The following is an 18,313-nucleotide window of genomic DNA, read 5'->3' on the forward strand; positions in this document are numbered from 1 at the left end:
GCATACAGCCTTTACTAGGTAAGCTAAACTATTGTTCGGTTTTAAGAAGACTTCAGGGGATATTTTTGGTTTAAGGTTTCAAGATTATCTCAGGGCAATAGTTTCAGGGATTCATTCAGCCTCAGTGGCTCCAGAAAGTCTAGAGTCCATGAGAATTTGAAATTCTGTTCTTCATTTACCCACTTTTGATCAGGATTCTTCTATCAAATCTTTGATCAAAATGTTCAGTAATGGTAGCTGGGCACCATCCAGTTCTTCTGATCTCATGGCAAAGGAGGCAGTTGTTCATGGAGGCAATTAGCCACACATTCCATATCCTCCTCCTGTTCTACACTATTTTTTTTAACACACGCATATAATAGTCATTCACTCACTTAAATATCAGTGTACTAGATTCTGTGTTAGACACTGAGCAAAGAGAGGATAAAGTAGATTTGCCCCATTTCAGGTGTTCATTAGCCACATGTGGCTAGTGGTTACCATATTGTATAGCACAAGTATAGAACATTTCCACCTTTGTGGAAGTTCTGTTAGACAGTGCTGGTCTAGAGTCTAGGGTTGGAGCTGGAAAACTTTTCCTGTAAGGGACTTAATAGTAAATATTTTAGGTTTTAGGGCCACATTCAGCCTTTATGGCACATTTCTTTTTGTTGTTGTTGTTACTTTTTTTTTTTTTAAGCAACGCTTTAAAAATGTAAAAAACATTGTTAAGCTTGCAGGCTGTATAAAAACAGGCCGCCTACCCAGTTTGGCCTGTGGGCCATCATTTGCCAACTTCTAGTTTAGGGATTAAACGAGTGTTTGTTAATGTTATTAATTGAAGGGATTATCGGTAGTAGCCATTGGATATGCAGCTTATAAGTGGGAGAGATAAAATTGACATGTTTTATACAAAAATAATTTCTTAGCTTTCAAAAAACCGAAGTCTTCTTTCCTCAGAAGTCCTAGTTTTGATAATGCCAGTGGATGGAACCATTGAACTTATTCTTCATCTCAGTTAATGAAACATAAATTTTTATTCTCTATCTCTGAATAAGTTTTTCTCTTAATAAAGTATAAGGCAAACTTCCCTTTTTCTGTTCCTTTTATATTCTGATATTTGACAGGTAATTAATTTAGAAGGCACAAATTCAAGACTTCCCACAAGTAAGTAAGTGCCAGGTAAGTGCAGTGTTTGACAGCTCATATCAAAGAGGTAAGTAATGTGGGTTCTCCTGTTTCTCTGCATTTAGGAAACTTATTTGTTCTTTGTCAAGCCGTAAATACTCTGCTGAGTTTGGAAGAATCCTCTGAACTTCTTCATTTGGTTCCTGTGGAACGTGTGAAGAATTTAATATTGTAAGTAAACCTATTTTGTGGTCAGCTTAATAATGAATAAAGTATAGAAGCTTCTTTTTTATAGACTCTTGGACGTCGTGAAAATTCTTACTTTGAACTATTTTATATCCGAGTTGTATTCACATACCAAACCAAAAACCCACTGCCATCGAGTCAATTCCAGCTCATAGTGACCTCAGCTTCCACGGCTGTAAATCTCTACAGAAGCAGATTGCCATATCTTTCTACCGCAGAGCCTCTGGTGGTTTTGAACCGCCGACCTTTTGGTTAGCAGTTGATCACTTTAACCACCGTGCCACCACGTCTTGTTTGTATTCACATCCATAAGCCATTACCTTTGAACCAATTCCAACTCAGTAGAGCTGCCCCATAGGGCTTCCAAGGAGCACCTGGTGGATTCAAACTGCGGACCTTTTGGTTAGCAGCCGTAGCTCTTAACCGCTATGCCAGCAGGGTTTCCATTGTATTCACATACACAAAAAAACCTGGTGCCGTTTAATATTGATTTAGATACTCCATTTAAAATAAGTGTATTTATTGACACAATCTTTAAATACAGAATCATTTTTGGGAAGGGTTATTTTAATGTGTGTATAAACGTGTGTTATAGAGGGTCAAAAACCCATTGCTATCGAGTTGATTCCGACTCATAGTGACTCTATAGGATGGAGTAGAACTGTCCCATAGGGTTTCCAAGGAGTGCCTGGTGGATTCGAACTGTCAACCTTTTGGTTAGCAGCCATAGCTCTTAACCACTGCTCCACCTGGGCTCCAGGTTATAGAAGGCAGACATCATATAATACTGATTTACTCCCAAACATAGCATTGTGCAGTGCTGACCTTTTGTAACTTCTTCAGCGGGTCCAACATCTACATTCTCACTCCTCTCACTTCATATTCTACCTCAGCTTGACATGATCAACATTGCAGAAAACTTTCCCATCATCCTTTTCTACATATTGAAACAATCTCCCTGCCCGCTCCCTCTTTCTTTATTTTTATTTTTTTAGTTTAATTCCCTTTCGTTTAGCCAGCCTCTGTTATTGAGGTATTGGTAGTCACACAGGGCCATTATTGGGGAGCCATTCACTACTTAGCTTAGAGCCCTTTCTGGTCAGAGCTCTTGAAAACCTGGTAAAGCCATTAGCTTCTTTTTTTGGAGTTTGATCCATTTTATTCCCATGCTTTTGTAACAGATTCATTCATTCACATCATTTATAAAATGTTTATTTGCTTTTCTCACATGCCTGGCACCATTCTCCGCATCAGGAGATATAATCGGTGAACAAGACAGACAAAAGTCCCTGCCCTGGTGAAGCTAAATTCTAGCAAGAAGAGAAGTCACTAAGCTCAATTAGTAATACATATAGTGTGTTAGAAGGTGGTAAGTGCTGTGGTGAAAAATAAAGCAGGGTCAGGAGATAGGGCGAGTCCGGAGGTTGCGGGATGGTGGCAGTAAGTAGAGAGGGCCTCACTGAGAAAAAGACACTTGAACAGAGACCTGAAGGCAGTGAGGAGTAAGCCACAAGGATATGGGGGGCCCTGGCTATGTTCCAGACCCAGGTAGGAGTGCCCATGCTGGGGTGTGGGAGAGGGTTAGGATGGGCCTGGCATGAGCAGCAGGAGGCCATTGTGGCTGAGTGGTGGGAGCTAATATAGGGTGTGGGGGAGCAAGAGAAGAGGTGAGGTGGGGCAGATTGTGAATGGCCTTTAGGCCATTGTAGGGCCTTGGCTGTTACTCTGAGTAGAAGGGGAAGCTACAGGAGGATTTTGTCCGGGGGGTGGAGGGGGGTGACTTAGGCCTAAACAGGCTCACTCTGGCTGCTGTGTAGAGAAGAGACTGTGGGGGAACAAGGGAGGCCAGTTTGCAGTAATCCGGAACCTCTTTACATTCCCAAATCTGGATGAAGTTGCCATTTCTCTGCTGTTAATTGAATTGGTTTCAGGAAGGAACTCTTCTCCTGCGTACTTGTCACATAGGCACCACCATACTTACCATGTTACATCTTCTCTTATTCTTTACCATTGTGTTTAAGCTTCTCCCATGATATTCCTCATATAAACAATTTTAGGCACCTCTAGAAGTTTTGAAATAGAAAGGCACACACAGCACAGAGCGGTGTCACCAGGTCCTCTGCGGAAGGCTGCTGCCCTGGAGGCCCAGAAACCTCCAACAGGAGTGGGTCCCTCTTTGAGGGTGGGTGTGTGACCTTTCCAGTTGTAAAAGTTGTTGATGCATGCTTCTGTACTGGGTGCTGTGGTGATGAAGTGCATAGGTTTCACAGCCAGGGCAGCCTGGATTTGAATCTTGTAGCCTTGGGCAAGTTAGTTAACCTTAACTTCATTATCTCTCAAAATGAGATGGTAGTATTCCCCTATGGAGATTAAATTAGACCATGTGTGCAGTAGTAGCCATATACAGATTTCGTTTATTATGTCCTTATTATGTGCCAGAGCCCTGGTGGCATAGTGGTTAAGGGCTATAACTGCTAGCCCAAAGGTCGGAAGTTCAAATCCACCAGCTGCTCCTTGGAATTCCTTTGGGGCAGTTGTATTCTGTCCTGTAAGGTCACTATGAGTCAGAATTGACTGGCTGGCAATGGGTAATGCCAGTTGCTGTTCCGAGTACTTCGCATTCCTTATTGAGTTTAATTCTCAAAAGATCTCCATGAGATATGTACTGTTATCATTACAGGTGAGGGAACTAAAGTTTTAAAGTAAATCCAGAATCCAGCTACTACTCCACACCCAGGCCTAAACCACCATCATCTCTTCCTGGGTTATTGTATTAGCCTCTTTTCTTGCCACCAGTTTCACCCCGTTGCTTTCAATTCTATACCCAACAACCAGAATGATCCTCTTAAATCCAAGACAGATCGTGTCATCCTTTGCTCACAGCCCTCTGGAACAGACATTCTCAACCAGGAACAATTTTGGAGACATTTTGGTTGTCATAACTGAGGGGCAGCTCCTGACATCTAGTGGGTAGAGGCCAGGGAAGCTGCTAAACATCCTACAATGCCCAGGGCAGCCCCTACAATACAGCTACTCAGCCCAAAATGTCAGTAGTAAGCTTGTTCAGAAACACTGCTCTAATATCTTACTCAGATTAGAATCCAAAATCCCTGTCACATTCCTCAAGGCTCTATATGGTACCCTGCCCTCATCTTCAGCCACGTTTTTTTGTTGTTGTTGTTTTTAGTACAGTTCCAGCCATGCTGGTCTCTTTGATGTTCCTCCAATAGACAAGCACACCTCTTTCTGGGACTTGGCATTTATGTTTCTTCTGCCCAGAATACTTTTCCTCCAGATAGCCACATAGCTAACTTCTCCACTTTGGTGATGCAGATAGTTCTCATCACTCCCCCTCATCCATACAGAGCAGTCTCTCGCTCTGGCCTCTGTTCCCTGATTGAGTTTTCTTCATGGCACTCACTACGGTCATCCTTATTATTTAGATTTAATGTATTTAGTTATTGGCTATCTCCCCCTATTAGAATATAAGCTCCAGGAGGATAGGGACTTGGTCTTTTCTTTAATGCCATCCACAGTGCCTAGGAAAGTCACTGGCACATAGTAGACATTCAGTAAATGCTTGCCAAATGACGATGGCACAGATTAAGCAACTTGCATAACGTTACCCTGCTGATGAATGGCAGGGCTATGGTCCAACCTAGGCTGTCTTACCCCCAAAGATCATATGCTAAACCACTCTTTATTCCTGCTTCCCTCATTAGCACAGTGCCCGGCACTTGGCAAACACTCACTTAGGACCTCCGAAACTATGGCCCCTGGACGCTTTGTTAACCCAGAACTGAAACCATTCCCAAAGCCCACTCTTCAGACAGGTTAGACAGGGGTATAAAACAAAGAATAATACATGTGAGGAGTGTGCTTCTTAGTTCAATCAGATACATGAGACCAAGTGGGCAGCTCCTGTCCAAAACCAAGATGAGAAGGCAGGAAATGACAGGAACTGGTTGAATGGACACAGGGAACCCAGGGTGGAAAGGGGGAGTGTGCTGTCACATTAAGGGGATTGCAGCTTATGCCACAGAATGATATGTGTATAAATTTTTGTATGAAATTACAAAAAAAAACTCAGTATTATATAACATCCTTTTATATGATCGTCATTTACAACTGGAGAGACTATGGAGACAGCACTGAATTTGTAGGCAAAATGCGTGTGCTATTTATATGCCAGTGCCTGACACATGTCGAACAGTAAATATTATATAGCATTCTTTTATGTGATTGTTATTTATACCAGCGGGGGTGGGGGAGGGGGATTAAAGAGGGAGGCTACACTCGATTTGTAGCCAAAATAGCGTATCGTATCACACCTCTGCCTCCAACTAGCAGCGTGTCCCCAAGCACACCACTCTGTTGCTGGGTCTCAGATTCTTCCACTATGAAATGATGCCAAATGTCCATGTAAAGCTTTGACTAGCCTTTTACATTTTCTTCATCAGGGGTGATTTTTACTGTTTTTATTGTAGCCTGAATATCTGGGGGCGTATGGAACAATTTAGGCCTAATCAATACCTTGTTGCAGAACGTTTCCTTTGGAGCCATCTGTGTTGCTGTTGGCCGATCTCTATTATCAGAGATTATCCTTATGTGGCTGCAAAGAACCGCTTTCCCAGGAAGCTTTAATGGAGTTATACTCGAAGTTACAAGCTAACATTTCAACTGGTGTATCCAAGGTAATACTGGTTTGCGGTATGTTCTCAATCTCTCTTCTTTTGTTCTTTTTTTTACACTGTCAGTGGAATGGCAGACCTCCTTAATCAGCAAATGATGCTGTGGAATGATTTCTGTTTAAAGCAGCCATTCCTGAACACTGGCCTGTAAACCGATGGCAGCAGGGTTAGTTGGGGAGCTTAAAAATGCAAATTCTGGGTCCCTGCTGCAAAGATGCTGATTCAGCAGGGCTAGGGTAGAACTGAAAAAAACCTATACTTTTTAAAGCCCTACAGGGGATTTTACTGCTCACGCAGGTGTGGAAATATCTGGATACCTTATTTAGGAGTAAAAAGCACTCATTTCATTTGAATAGTAAGCTTAATCAGATTCTTTGCACTTATTTGCAGAGATGCCTATAGTGTCGTTGTTCAAATAAACAACATGATTTTATGGGCAACCTTACCTTCTCAGTCTAGTCTGGTTGTTCTTTGTTCCATGTACTATTTGAATATATGTTGGTTGGTGTTGAATGTGAGAAAAGGTATAGAATAAACATGTATTATGCTCATCAGAGGGTACATTTCTCTTAGTTGTATGAAACTTGGATCTCACTGATGTTGGTCATCTTCTTATGGTTAAACTTTGGACTTTGAAACATGCCTTGCCTTTTCTCTAGATTCGGCTTCTGACAATAAGGATTCTAAACCACTTTGAGGTTCGGCTTCCAGAATTGATGGAGGTATTTTAACTGTTCAACTTGGATACTTTTTAAAAAATATAATTTTATGTATAGATTTTTTAATTTCCAAAATGGTAAATGTAAATATCATCATAATTGGATTTTTTTTTTTTTTTTTTGGTAATTCTTATTCCATCCACCCCAAGGCTACCACTGAAAATCTACAGTTAATTGGTGAATATTCTTTCCAACTTTTTGTGTACACACACATGATTTACTCTTGTTTGATAGGTATTTTTAAACAACAATGGTATGGAGATTTTCTATTTTAGTACCTCTAATTCTACCTCATTTTTGAAAATTTTGAATAGTACTCCACCGTTTAAAATATCTTTATTTATTTAATTCCCTGTTGATGGGCAGTAAGGTAGATTGTTTCTAGTTTTACATTATTTTAAACAATGATGCAGCACACACCCTTACAGATACCTGTGTGTATATATATATATATGTTTGTTTTCTTTTATAACAAATATTGTCAATCAATTTGAGTTATTTTGAGAATCACTTTCCTGTTTTATATTTGTCATTTCTGCATTAGAGACTAAACATAAATTATCAAAAACTAAATGATGTGAGGAAAAGCAAATCATTTACATAGAAAAGTACTGCTTACTTAACTTAAAGCATTAACATATTGCAGTTGTTTCTGTTTTAGAACTCTGGTCACATTTAGCATTCCTTTTTGAAAGTCAGAAACTGACCTGCCTTTTCGGTTTCCTCTGGCTGTTCAGGATGACGGGCTCTCGGAGCGCCAGTCGGCCTTTGCTATACTACGCCAGGCAGAACTCATCCCAGCAACCGTGAGTGACTACAGAGAGAAGCTGCTTCATTTAAGGAAACTAAGACATGACGTGGTGCAGACTGCCGTCCCCGATGGGCCTTTGCAGGAGGTAAAAACGTTTTTTTTTTCCCCCTCTGTTTATGCTTTAAAACTTGCTTAGCTGCCTTTTGAAAAGGGACGAATAGCAAGTCATCACAAAAAAGAAATTTTTGAAACAAGATAAATCTCAGTTGTCTTAGATGCTTTGAGTTAAATGGCTCTGCCAGCCTTTTAAATGATAGGAATAATGTGCTATCCGCCCTTCGCCTGAGTATGTAACAGTGTGGAAGTAGTGATGACCAGCCCTCTTCCAGTTCTGTTTCTTTTCCTGATGAAATGGGGACGCGTCTGCAGTGGCCATGGGTTTTGCTTAAGGTCTCACTACTCTTTCTCACTCATTTACAGCACATGGCACGTGAGCGTTTTAAAATTGTAATACTTCACTTTTATCAGATTTCTAACTTTATCAACCTTAGACCCTAATGAATGTGATAATTTTGCAAATGATCCCTTATCAAAAAAAAATTGTAAACCAGTTTTGTTGATGTTACAGTTTCAAAACACAGATTCCATCTTTTTGTTAAAGAAGCTTTTAGGGTAGAGCGTAAATGATTGCGATCTGAGTGTGGATTGGGGCAATATGTTAAATAAGTAGACAGAATGGACTCTTCTGTCACCAGCCCATCACATAAGTGTGTAGTAGAGTGATCCAGATTGCAGGCCTGGCTCTTACTGCCACTTACTGGGCCCCGAATCTTCTCTGTGCCTCAGTTCTCTTATCTGTAAAATGGGAAAAATAATAATCCCTAATGCACTGGGTTGTTCTAGAATTATATGAGATAAATATAATATACTTAGAATAATGCTAAACAATGGTAGCTAGCTTGATTGTTATTGATCTTTTGTCAAACATATTGGCCAACTACAACTGAGTGTTGGAGATATAAAAACCCAGCCCCTACATTCGAAGAGATCACAGTTTTGGAGACTGAATGGACTAGGAAACAAACATACCATTGCTTTGCAATGTGACAGGTTTTATAATAAATGCATAAAAGGGTGTTCCAGGAAGGGTTTCTGGAAAGGGTGATGCTTGTGCTGCTCCTTGAAAAGGGGAGAACGTTCCATGTGAGAGGAAGAGAGTGTGTAAAGGTAGTGAGGTCTGAGAGAGCGTGGTTGGTTCATGGAAACCATATATAGTTTCATGTGGTCGCAAGAATCTGGGGCATATGTAAGGGTACTATGACAGCTTCGTCTGATGGTACAGATAATTCTCTCCCCATCCTACTTCAAACAGTTATTATACTGTCTTTGGTTTACAAAGGTGATTGTTCTACTTATTAATTAGGCAATGCTCTTTGTTTTTGTTTGTTTGTTTTTTTAATGAATTCATTAGACTGTATATTCCTTGAGGAATTTAGATCTTGTATTAATCATTTGAGTATACAGCTTTGCCCCGTAATAGGCTTTCAATGACTGTTTCTAAAATGATAAGTGAACGTTGAAGAAATTATTCTGGTTGATCCCTATTATTCTCCTAGTGACATACTTTTTAGCTTTTTAAATTTTCTTCACTTAGATTTTTTTTATTACAAAAGCAGTATATGCTTTTATCACAAAATAAATAATTCAAATTTATAGGAAGAACTTTTGAGACTAGCAGCCCCATAGAAAGCCAAACATCCATTAAATCCAGTGAGAATGTACCAGTTAAGAAAAACATGGTCCCTCCATACCACTGTCTCTTAGGGAATGTGGTGGTCTTGATGCCATAAATTTTTTAAAAAATGGGCGGTAACTGCAATTTAGGATTTAGATGATAGCCATGAAATAGGCAACAATAAAAGTAAGCACCTTTTACTCTGCCTCGAAAATATGCAAGAATAAAACATACCTATAAGAATAAAATAGTTCTTAATCTTGATCCTAATTTACCATTTTGAGATTGACCATGCTCTTTTACTTCCTGTGAGAAACACACTATGTTTTAAAAACCAGGCTGTGTAATTAATGTAATTGATGTCAGTAAGTTATATACCTTTAAAAAGTTGAATTGGCAAGTGTTGTCTGATATATTTACAACAATAACAATAATAAAAAAAAAAAGGCTGCTGAGGCTGCTTATGTACAAGCAAATACCTCAAGGGATTTGGTTTCTTGATTTGGAGATTTAGGGTTATGGTTTCACTGGACATCCCAGTTAATGGGCCTAATGTCATGTTTATACTTCTGTTCTACCACCTAGTTCATTGCGTAGTGCCTGGGGTCTTAAAAGCTTGCAAGTGACCATAAAGGCACAACATTTGGTCTCTGTTTGCCTGGAGCAACAGAGGAAGAAGAAGAGTCAAGGATATCTGTACCTATTGCTGTTGAGTCGATTCCGACTCATAGCAACTGTGTAGGACAGACTAGAACTGCCCCATAGGGTTTCTAAGGAGCCGTTGGTGGATTTGAACTGTTGACCTTTTGGTTAGTAATCGAGCTCTTTACCACTGTGCCACCAGGGCTCTGTCAGGAATAGGAGAAGGAAATAGAATGTGTGGCTAATTGCCTCCATAAACAGCTGCCTCCTTTGCCATGAGACCGGAAGAGCTGGATGGTGCCCAGCTACCATTACTGAACATTTTAATCAGAGATTCCATATAAGAATCTTGATCAGAAGAGGGAGGAATGCAGAACAGAATTTCAAATTCTCATGGACCCCAGACTTCCTGGAACCATGGAAGCTGGATGAACCCCCAAAACTATTGCCCTGAGATAATCTTTAAACCTTAAATCAAAAATATCCCCTGAAGTCTTCTTTAAACCAAACAATAGTTTAGCTTACCTAGTAAAGAATGTTGGAAACCCTGGTGGCCTAGTGGTTAAGTGCTACGGCTGCTAACCAAAGGGTCAGCAGTTCGAATCCTCCAGGTGCTCCTTGGAAACTCTATGGGGCAGTTCTACTCTGTCCTGTAGGGTCACTATGAGTCGGAATCGACTCGACGGCACTGGGTCTGGTTTGGTTTTTAGTAAAGAATGTACTCTATGAGTCAGAATCACCTCGAAGGCCTGGGTTTGGTTTTTTTGGTTTAGTAAAGAACGTCTGCTTTGAGCATTGTACACTTGCAAGAGTTATCTATATGGGATCAAATCCACAACAGTAACTAGAAAGATTAGATAGGAAACTTAGGGGGCAGTAAGTTTATGGTGACGTGGAAGGAACAATTCAGAAAAAGAGGGTGAGAATGGTTGCACAACTTGAAGAATGTAATCAGTGTCACTGGATTACACATTTAGAAATTGTTGAATTGGTGTATGTTCTGCCTTGTATATTCTCAGTGACAATAATAAAAAATAAATTATTAAGAAAAAAATGTCTGTGGGGGAAGGTGGGGAGTTGGAAGCAGAATGTGACTCTAATGCCATTTTCACCATGCCATATTGCTTTGCTTTGGGAAAATGCATTCTACTTTTGAAAATAATCCAAAAGCAAAGCAGTACATTAATCCAACAAAATCTCTTCGAAAATAAAATCTTAACTTCTTCCTTGCTCTCTTGGGTTGTTTATTTCAAGTTTCCATTTCTTTAAACAGTTATGAGTTTTTCTGTGTCTAGTGAATGCTAATAATAAGTCTTCGTACTGAACAAGTTAAAAATATGTGTATTAATTATTTACTGGGTTAATGCATTCTTTTGTCCAGAGCAGTGCAGCATATTATCAGTACCTTTCGATTTTGCTGCTTAAAACCATATGTCTAACTGTAAAAGTACAAATCCTATGTTGTCTTGCTGCCCTTATATTTTCATGGTGCTTTGTGGTTGCCAGAGTGATAGCACCATTTTATAGATGTGGAATTTGAGACTCGGGTGTTAAAATGGCTTGTCCAGGGTTATATAGTAGGGGATATTTTGCAGTTGGAACTTTGAACCCCATTATCTGAGTCCACTGCTTGAAATTGGATAATTCTCTGCTGTTCCCAGAGATGGAAGATCAATTATGCATCAATTTATTAACTGATCACAATTTAAATCACTTCAACCAGTGTGCCCTGCACCAAAAATGAAAACTGGGTGTTCTTTGTTCCCCATGGAGCCCTGGTGGCGCAGTGGTTAAGAGCTTGGCTGCTAACCAGAAGGCTCGCAGTTCAAATCTACCAGCTACTCCTTGGAAATCCTAAGGGACAGAACTCTGTCCAACAGGGCTGCTATGAGCTGGAATCGACTCAATGGCAGTGGATTTTGGGGGTTTGTTCCCCTTTGCATGGCTTTACTTTGTCTCCCAAAGCTTCAGGTAACCTGTTGATCAGTGCTTTAAAAATCTTATCCGTAGGCATTATATCATTTGAAATGCCAGTATTTAATGGCCAATACTGGTTATATAGGAATTAAGAGATAAGGGGTTTGGAAAGGGTCATTAAACATAGAAAGGGAGCGTGGTATATTCTAGAGAGAACCGAGAATCGTGCAAAGGTTGTGCTTACTGGGTACTCACGGGCTGGCTACCTTGAATCCTCACCTTAGTTTATAGGATGGTCTCTCTAACCTTTCCTGCCCTAGCTTCCTGTGATTTCTATTTAGAAAATGCTTATGTCACAATAGAAATGAGTTTCTGACTCAGTATTCTTTGTTTATTCATCTGTCCCACAAGCACTTACTGTGTTTTGTACACCAAATTAGGTGCTAGAGATATGAAGATAATTGGAAACACATCCCTGCCTTTAAGAGGTGTGTAGTCTGGTAGAGACTAGTGGACGTGTGAACAGCTAAGTGTAAGAAGGGGTGGAGGGCCGGGTCTACTGGAGCAAGAGTTGGAGGCAGGCAGTTGTCAGGAGAGGCTTCACAAAGGAAGTCATTCTCCAGCTGAGTCCCAAACGATGAATTAGATGTTCAAGAAGACAGACGAGAAGCTATTAGAAACAGAAAGAACAGAGTGAGCACAGAAGTGGTGTCTGAAATAGCCTCGTTTCCTAATGAAGCAGGCAGTTCTGTATGGCTGGAACGAGGCTGCAAGGGGTAAGATAGACTGGCAGCAAATAGAGGTCACGTCTGAAAGCCAGGACTTCATCTGATAAGCCAGAAAATTTTCCACCTGGGCTGTTGTCTTTAATCTCTTTACTTTTTCTGCCTGGACTTGCCATTCTTCTTGGCATAAAGTGCCATTCATTCATTCAACATGTGTTTATGGAGTACTTCTTAAGTGCCACGCATTGTGTCAGGAGGCTCTGGTTGTACAGTGAGGAACAGAGCAGACAGAGATCCTGTCCAGAGCTTCCTTTGCCAGTTGTTAGATAGATAACAAAATTTGGTGCACTAAGTGTTTTATTAAAGGGAGAGTAGGGAACCATTCAGCCGTTATTACCATTCCCCCTTTTCCTCTTGTTATGGTGATGTGATAACACCAGAACACATAGGTGATGAGTGAGTTTCTGGAATACTTTTGATGTAGAAAGAAAAATGGAGAAAGGCTTCTTGAGCAAACAAGTCTTGCTGAGGTTCTTTGGTTAGGTCATGATAAACATTCCTAATAGGAATCTGTTGGAACATATCTCGTTATACCTTCTTGGTTTAATGACCAGCCTTCTGTTACGGTATTAGGGCCAGGAAAAGGGCTAAATGGGCTTGCTAAATGGAAATCCCAAGGAGCCCTGGTGGTGCAATGGTTAAACGTTCAGTGATTAAGTGCTTGGCAATTCTAACCCACCCAGGGGCTCCATAGGAGAAAGACCTGGCAATCTCCTCCCGTAAAGATTACAGCCTAGAAAATCCTGTGGGGCCGTCTGTTCTGTCACGTGGGGTTGCTAAGTGTTGGAATCAACTCAGTGGCACACAACAAGACAAATGAAAATCCCAAGAAATATAGCTGCTATTGTTTTCCTTTTCCTTCTCATTAGAAATAGAGGAGCGACACATGAGCCTATGTGGGCAGCTCCTGCCTGGAGGCAAGATGAGAAGGGAGAGGGGGACAGGAGCTGGTTGAAGGGACACAGGGAGTATAGGGTGGAGAGGAGGAGTGTGCTATTACATTAGGGGGAGAGCAACTAGGGTTACATAGCAAGGTGTGTGTAAATTTTTGTATGAGAGACTGACTTGAACTGTAAACTTTGACTTAAAACACAATAAATTAAAAAAAAATAGAGCTAAGAGAGAAAATCACTATTTATTATTTGAAAATTAATTCCCATTTTTAAACATGAGGGGACCTTCCCCCATCAGCTCCCAACAGACATTCTGACCGCTACTGTCTACTTTGTTCTGAGCCACTGTTCAAGAAAAGCTGTGAATTCTGTTTGGGGACTCTGCTTCTTGGCTAAGGCAGTTTCATAAAATAGTCACCACTTGGAGAGCACTTAAGTGCCAGGCTCTGTTGTAAGATGTTTATATGTATTAACGCATTTCATCTTCACTGGGATCTCATGAAGTAGGTACTCTTTTACAGAGAAGAAAACTGAGGCATGAAGAGGTAAGTGGTTTGCCCAAGATCACACAGCAAGTAACTGGTAGAACTGGAATTCAGATACAAGTGTTCTGGATCCACAGTCTATGCTTTTAATTACTGTGATACATTGCTTCAGGCCATGAAGACTTAACTAGTTTCCATCTACAAAAATGTTTTTGTTATTAGGTGCTGTCAAGTAAGCCCTGACTCATACCGACCTCACATACAATAGAACAGAACACTGCCTGGTCCTGCGCCATCCTCACAATCATTGTTATGTTTGAGCCCATTCTTGCAGCCCCTTTCTCAGTCCATCTCATTGAGAGTCCTCCTGTCACTGACCTTCTATTTTTCCAAGCATGATGTTCTTCTCTAGGGACTGATCCCTCCTGACAACATGTCCAAAGTACATGAGGCGAAGTCTCACCATTTCTCCTCCAGGGAGCAGTCTGGCTGTATTTCTTCTAAAACAGACTCGTTCGTTCTTCTAGCGGTCCATGGTATATTCAGTAATCTTCACCAGCACCATAATTCAAATGCATTAGTTCTTCTTCAGTCTTCCGTATTCATTGTCTAGCTTTCGCATGAATATGAAGCGATTGAAAATACCATGGCTTGGGTCGGGCACACCTTAGTCTTCAGAGTGACATCTTGGCTTTTTAACACTTTAAGGAGGTCTTTTGCAGTAGATCTGCCCAGTGTAACACATCATTTAATTTCTTAACTGGTACTTCCATGGACATTGATTGTGGATCCAAGTAAAATGAAATCCTTGACAACTTCAGCCTTTTCTGCATTTATCATGATGCTGGCTGTTGGTCTAGGCATGAGGATTTTTGTTTTGTTTATGTTGAGGTGTAATCCATACTGAAGGCTGTAGTCTTTGATCTTCATCAATAAGTGCTTCAAGTTCTGTTCACTTTCAGCAAGCAAGGTTGTGTCATCTGCCTAACACCAGTTGTTAATGAGTCTTCCTCCAATCCTGATGCTGCATTCTTCTTCATATGGTCCAGTTTCTCTGATTATTTGCCCAGCGTACAGATTGAGTAAGCACAGTGAAAGGATACAACGTTGACACACACCTTTCTTGATTTTAAGCCGTGCAGTATCCCCTTGTTCTGTTCGAATGCCTACCTCTTGGTCTATGTACAGGTTCCTCATGAGCACAATTTAGTGTTCTGGAATTCCTGTTCTTTGCAATGTTATCCATAATTTGTTACGATCCACAGGGTTGAATGCCTTTGCATAGTCACTAAAACACAGGCAAACATCTCTCTGGTATTCTCTGCTTTCAGCCAAGATCCATGTGACATCAGCAATGATAACCCTCCTTCCATGTCCTTTCCTGAATCTGGCTTGAATTTTTGGAATTTGCCTGTCAACATACTGCTGCAAATGTTTTGGAATGGTCTTCAGCAGAATTTTACTTGCGTGTTGTATTAACGATATTGTTTGGTAATTTTCACATTCTATTGGATCACATTTCTTTGAAATGGGTCTCTTCCAGTTGGTTCGCCAGGTAGCTGTCATCCAAATTTCTTGGCATAGATGAGTGAGCACTTCCAGTGTTGCATCTGTTTGTTGAAACATCTCAATTGGTATTTTGTCAGTTCCTGGAGGCTTGTTTTTTGCCACTGTCTTCAGTGCAGCTTGGATTTCTTCCTTCAGTGCCTTCAGTTCTTGATCATATGCTACTTACTAATGGTTAAATGTTAGTCAGTTCTTTTTGGTACAGAGATTCTGTATTCCTTCCATCTTCTTTTGATGCTTCTTGCATCATTCAATATTTTTTCCCATAAAATCCTTCAATATTGTGACTATTGGAGGCTTGAATTTTTCTTCAATTCTTTCAGCTTGAGAAATGCCAAGCGTGTTCTTCCTTTTTGGTTTTCTAACTCCAGGTCTTTGCGCATTTCATTATAGTACTTTACTTTGTCTTCTTAAGTCACCGTTTGAAATCTGTTCAGCTCTTTTACGTCATCATCTCTTCCATGCGCTTTAGCTACTCTGTTCAAGAGCAAGTTTCAGAGTCTCTTCTGATGTGTATTTTGGTCTTTTCTTTCTTTCCAGTCTTTTTAATGACCTTTTGCTTTCTTCATGTATGATGTCCTTGATATTATGCCACAACTTGTCTGGTCTTTGGTCATTAGTGTTCAGTGCATCAAATAAATTGAGATGGTCTCTAATTCAGGTGTAAAAGCAAGGAATTCATTTTAATTTATGTAGTTTATACATAGTACAGGCATCATTTTCCTTGGATCCACTATCAACACCCATGGAAGCAGCAGTCAGGAAATCAAATGACACATTGCATTGGCAAATCTGCTGCAAAAGACCTCTTTAAAGTGTTAAAAAGCAAAGATGTCACCTTGAAGACTAAGGCGTGCCTGACCCAAGCCATGGTGTTTTCAGTCACCTCATATGCATGCAAAGCTGGATGATGAATAAGGAAGACTGAAGAAGAACTGATGCCTTTGAATTATGGTGTTGGTGAAGGATATTGAATATACCATGCCCTGCCAAAAGAATGAACAAATCTATCTTGGAAGAAGTGCAACCAAAATGTTCCTTAAAAGCAAGGGTGATGAGGCTACTCCTCACATACTTTGGACATGTTCTTAGGAGGGATCAGTCCCTGGAGAACGACATCATAGAGGATCAGCAAAAAAAAGGAAGACTCTCAACGAGATGGATTAACACAGTGGCTGCATCAGTGGGCTCAAGTATAATAACAATTGTGAGGATGGTGCAGTACCTGGCAGTGTTTTGTTCGGTTGTACATAGGGCTGCTATGAATTGTAACCGACAACAACACATGCATGACAGCCCAGAGAATAATGACTTACATATGAGTTGTACTTTGCAGTTTCCCAAGTGCTTTTACACTGATCATCTCATTTAGTCTGCACGACAGGGTGGGTAATGTTATTCTCATTTTACAAACAAGTAACTTGGGGCTCATTGAACCTAAGCGACGTATATAGGTTGTAAGTGGCAACAGGTGGACTGAGCGTCAGGGTGAAAGTCTGATGCTCTTCACCAAGTTTGTTAGCTGCTGCAGGAAGTCTATCCTCTATGTTTTCCATCCATGACCCTTGAAGATACATTAGACCCCGTGAGAGCAGCCGTGAGGTAGGAGGCATTCCCCTTTCCATCAAAGCAGTTCTCCTGTCACCTGTTTTATTTATTAGGCTCCTGCGTTACAACTCATTTGGAAACAGGACTCTGCTGCTAAAATAAGTACGAATACCTCGCCCTAGCCCCATGTAATAATAAAACTACCCTTCTACCTGTTGCCTCTCTGGCACTTAGGGATGTTAGTAGTAACAATTGTCATTCCAAAAGGTGATTGACCTAGGAATAAACTAAACAGTTCAGACCCTTGGAACTGAACTCCTTTAAATTATAGTTTTGAGAACTCACACATCTGCTTGCAGAGCCTTGGCTGCCATTCACAGTGTACTTCCTGGGACTCCTTGGCATCTGTGCTTTACTTTTCAAGACCTTTCAAGCTTGATCTTATCAGGCGATGACAGTGTTTGTTAGGAGGGGGATTTAATCGTGAGTCACATCTGCTTGTTTATATACATCCTTTATGTATGAAATGTCTGTAGTGAGTTTGCATACTGTATTTGCTTTGTTGATTCTTCTGTGTTAAACAGCGAGTGACATTTTGGGGAGAGGAGAGATTATTACATGCTGAAGTTTGGATTGGTGTCCACAGCTTTCTTGTCTTGAAGCACAAGCTTCTTTCCAAACCTCAGGTTGCCCAACTCAGCATATTTATGTTTCTGTGCTTCTGTCTCTGCCTTTCTGTTGTAGCTCATTACCGATTTACTAAACTAGCTTCCTGTTATTGTAGGTGCCACTTCGTTACCTATTAGGCATGTTATATGTTAACTTCAGTCCTCTCTGGGATCCTGTCATTGAACTCATAAGGTAAGTGTGGGCTGAATGAATGAAGCTGTTATGGTTTAATGACTGCAAAATGATGAGGTCAGGATTGCACTCCTAGCTGGAACTTAAGTGGTGGGTTTATACAGTATTTATAGCTACCTGAATTTTGGGGGGGGACAAGGTGAAGAAAAAAATTAATATTTTTACTTGATACCAGGTTTTTCAGCAGTTCAAATGTTATGTGTATGTTTATTTGTGCATTGAAAAGCTTTGGAGAACATTAGGAGGACTTGCTCTTTTCACTTTTCATGATACTCTCTATTGTTAAATTTTTTACAGTAAGAAGGTATTTTATAATAATTGCCTGATTTTATTTATATATATTGAGTCATTGAGCCAACCTTTAATT

The 18,313-nt window shown here is 40.4% G+C and overlaps 1 protein-coding gene across 1 annotated transcript in view; it reads left to right on the plus strand.

Annotated features, from left to right (window-relative positions):
* The window catches only part of UTP20 (UTP20 small subunit processome component), a 182,576-nt gene that overhangs the window by 87,805 nt on the left and 76,458 nt on the right, over nucleotides 1–18,313 (plus strand). The window contains exons 18-22 of the mRNA XM_049884168.1: nucleotides 1,233–1,338; nucleotides 5,897–6,047; nucleotides 6,704–6,766; nucleotides 7,501–7,659; nucleotides 17,870–17,946. Coding sequence (XP_049740125.1) covers nucleotides 1,233–1,338; nucleotides 5,897–6,047; nucleotides 6,704–6,766; nucleotides 7,501–7,659; nucleotides 17,870–17,946 — 556 coding nt within the window. The remainder of the gene's footprint in view (nucleotides 1–1,232; nucleotides 1,339–5,896; nucleotides 6,048–6,703; nucleotides 6,767–7,500; nucleotides 7,660–17,869; nucleotides 17,947–18,313) is intronic.

The sequence above is a fragment of the Elephas maximus genome, chromosome 4 (assembly GCF_024166365.1).
Source record: "Elephas maximus indicus isolate mEleMax1 chromosome 4, mEleMax1 primary haplotype, whole genome shotgun sequence".
Taxonomy (NCBI): Eukaryota; Metazoa; Chordata; class Mammalia; order Proboscidea; family Elephantidae; genus Elephas; species Elephas maximus.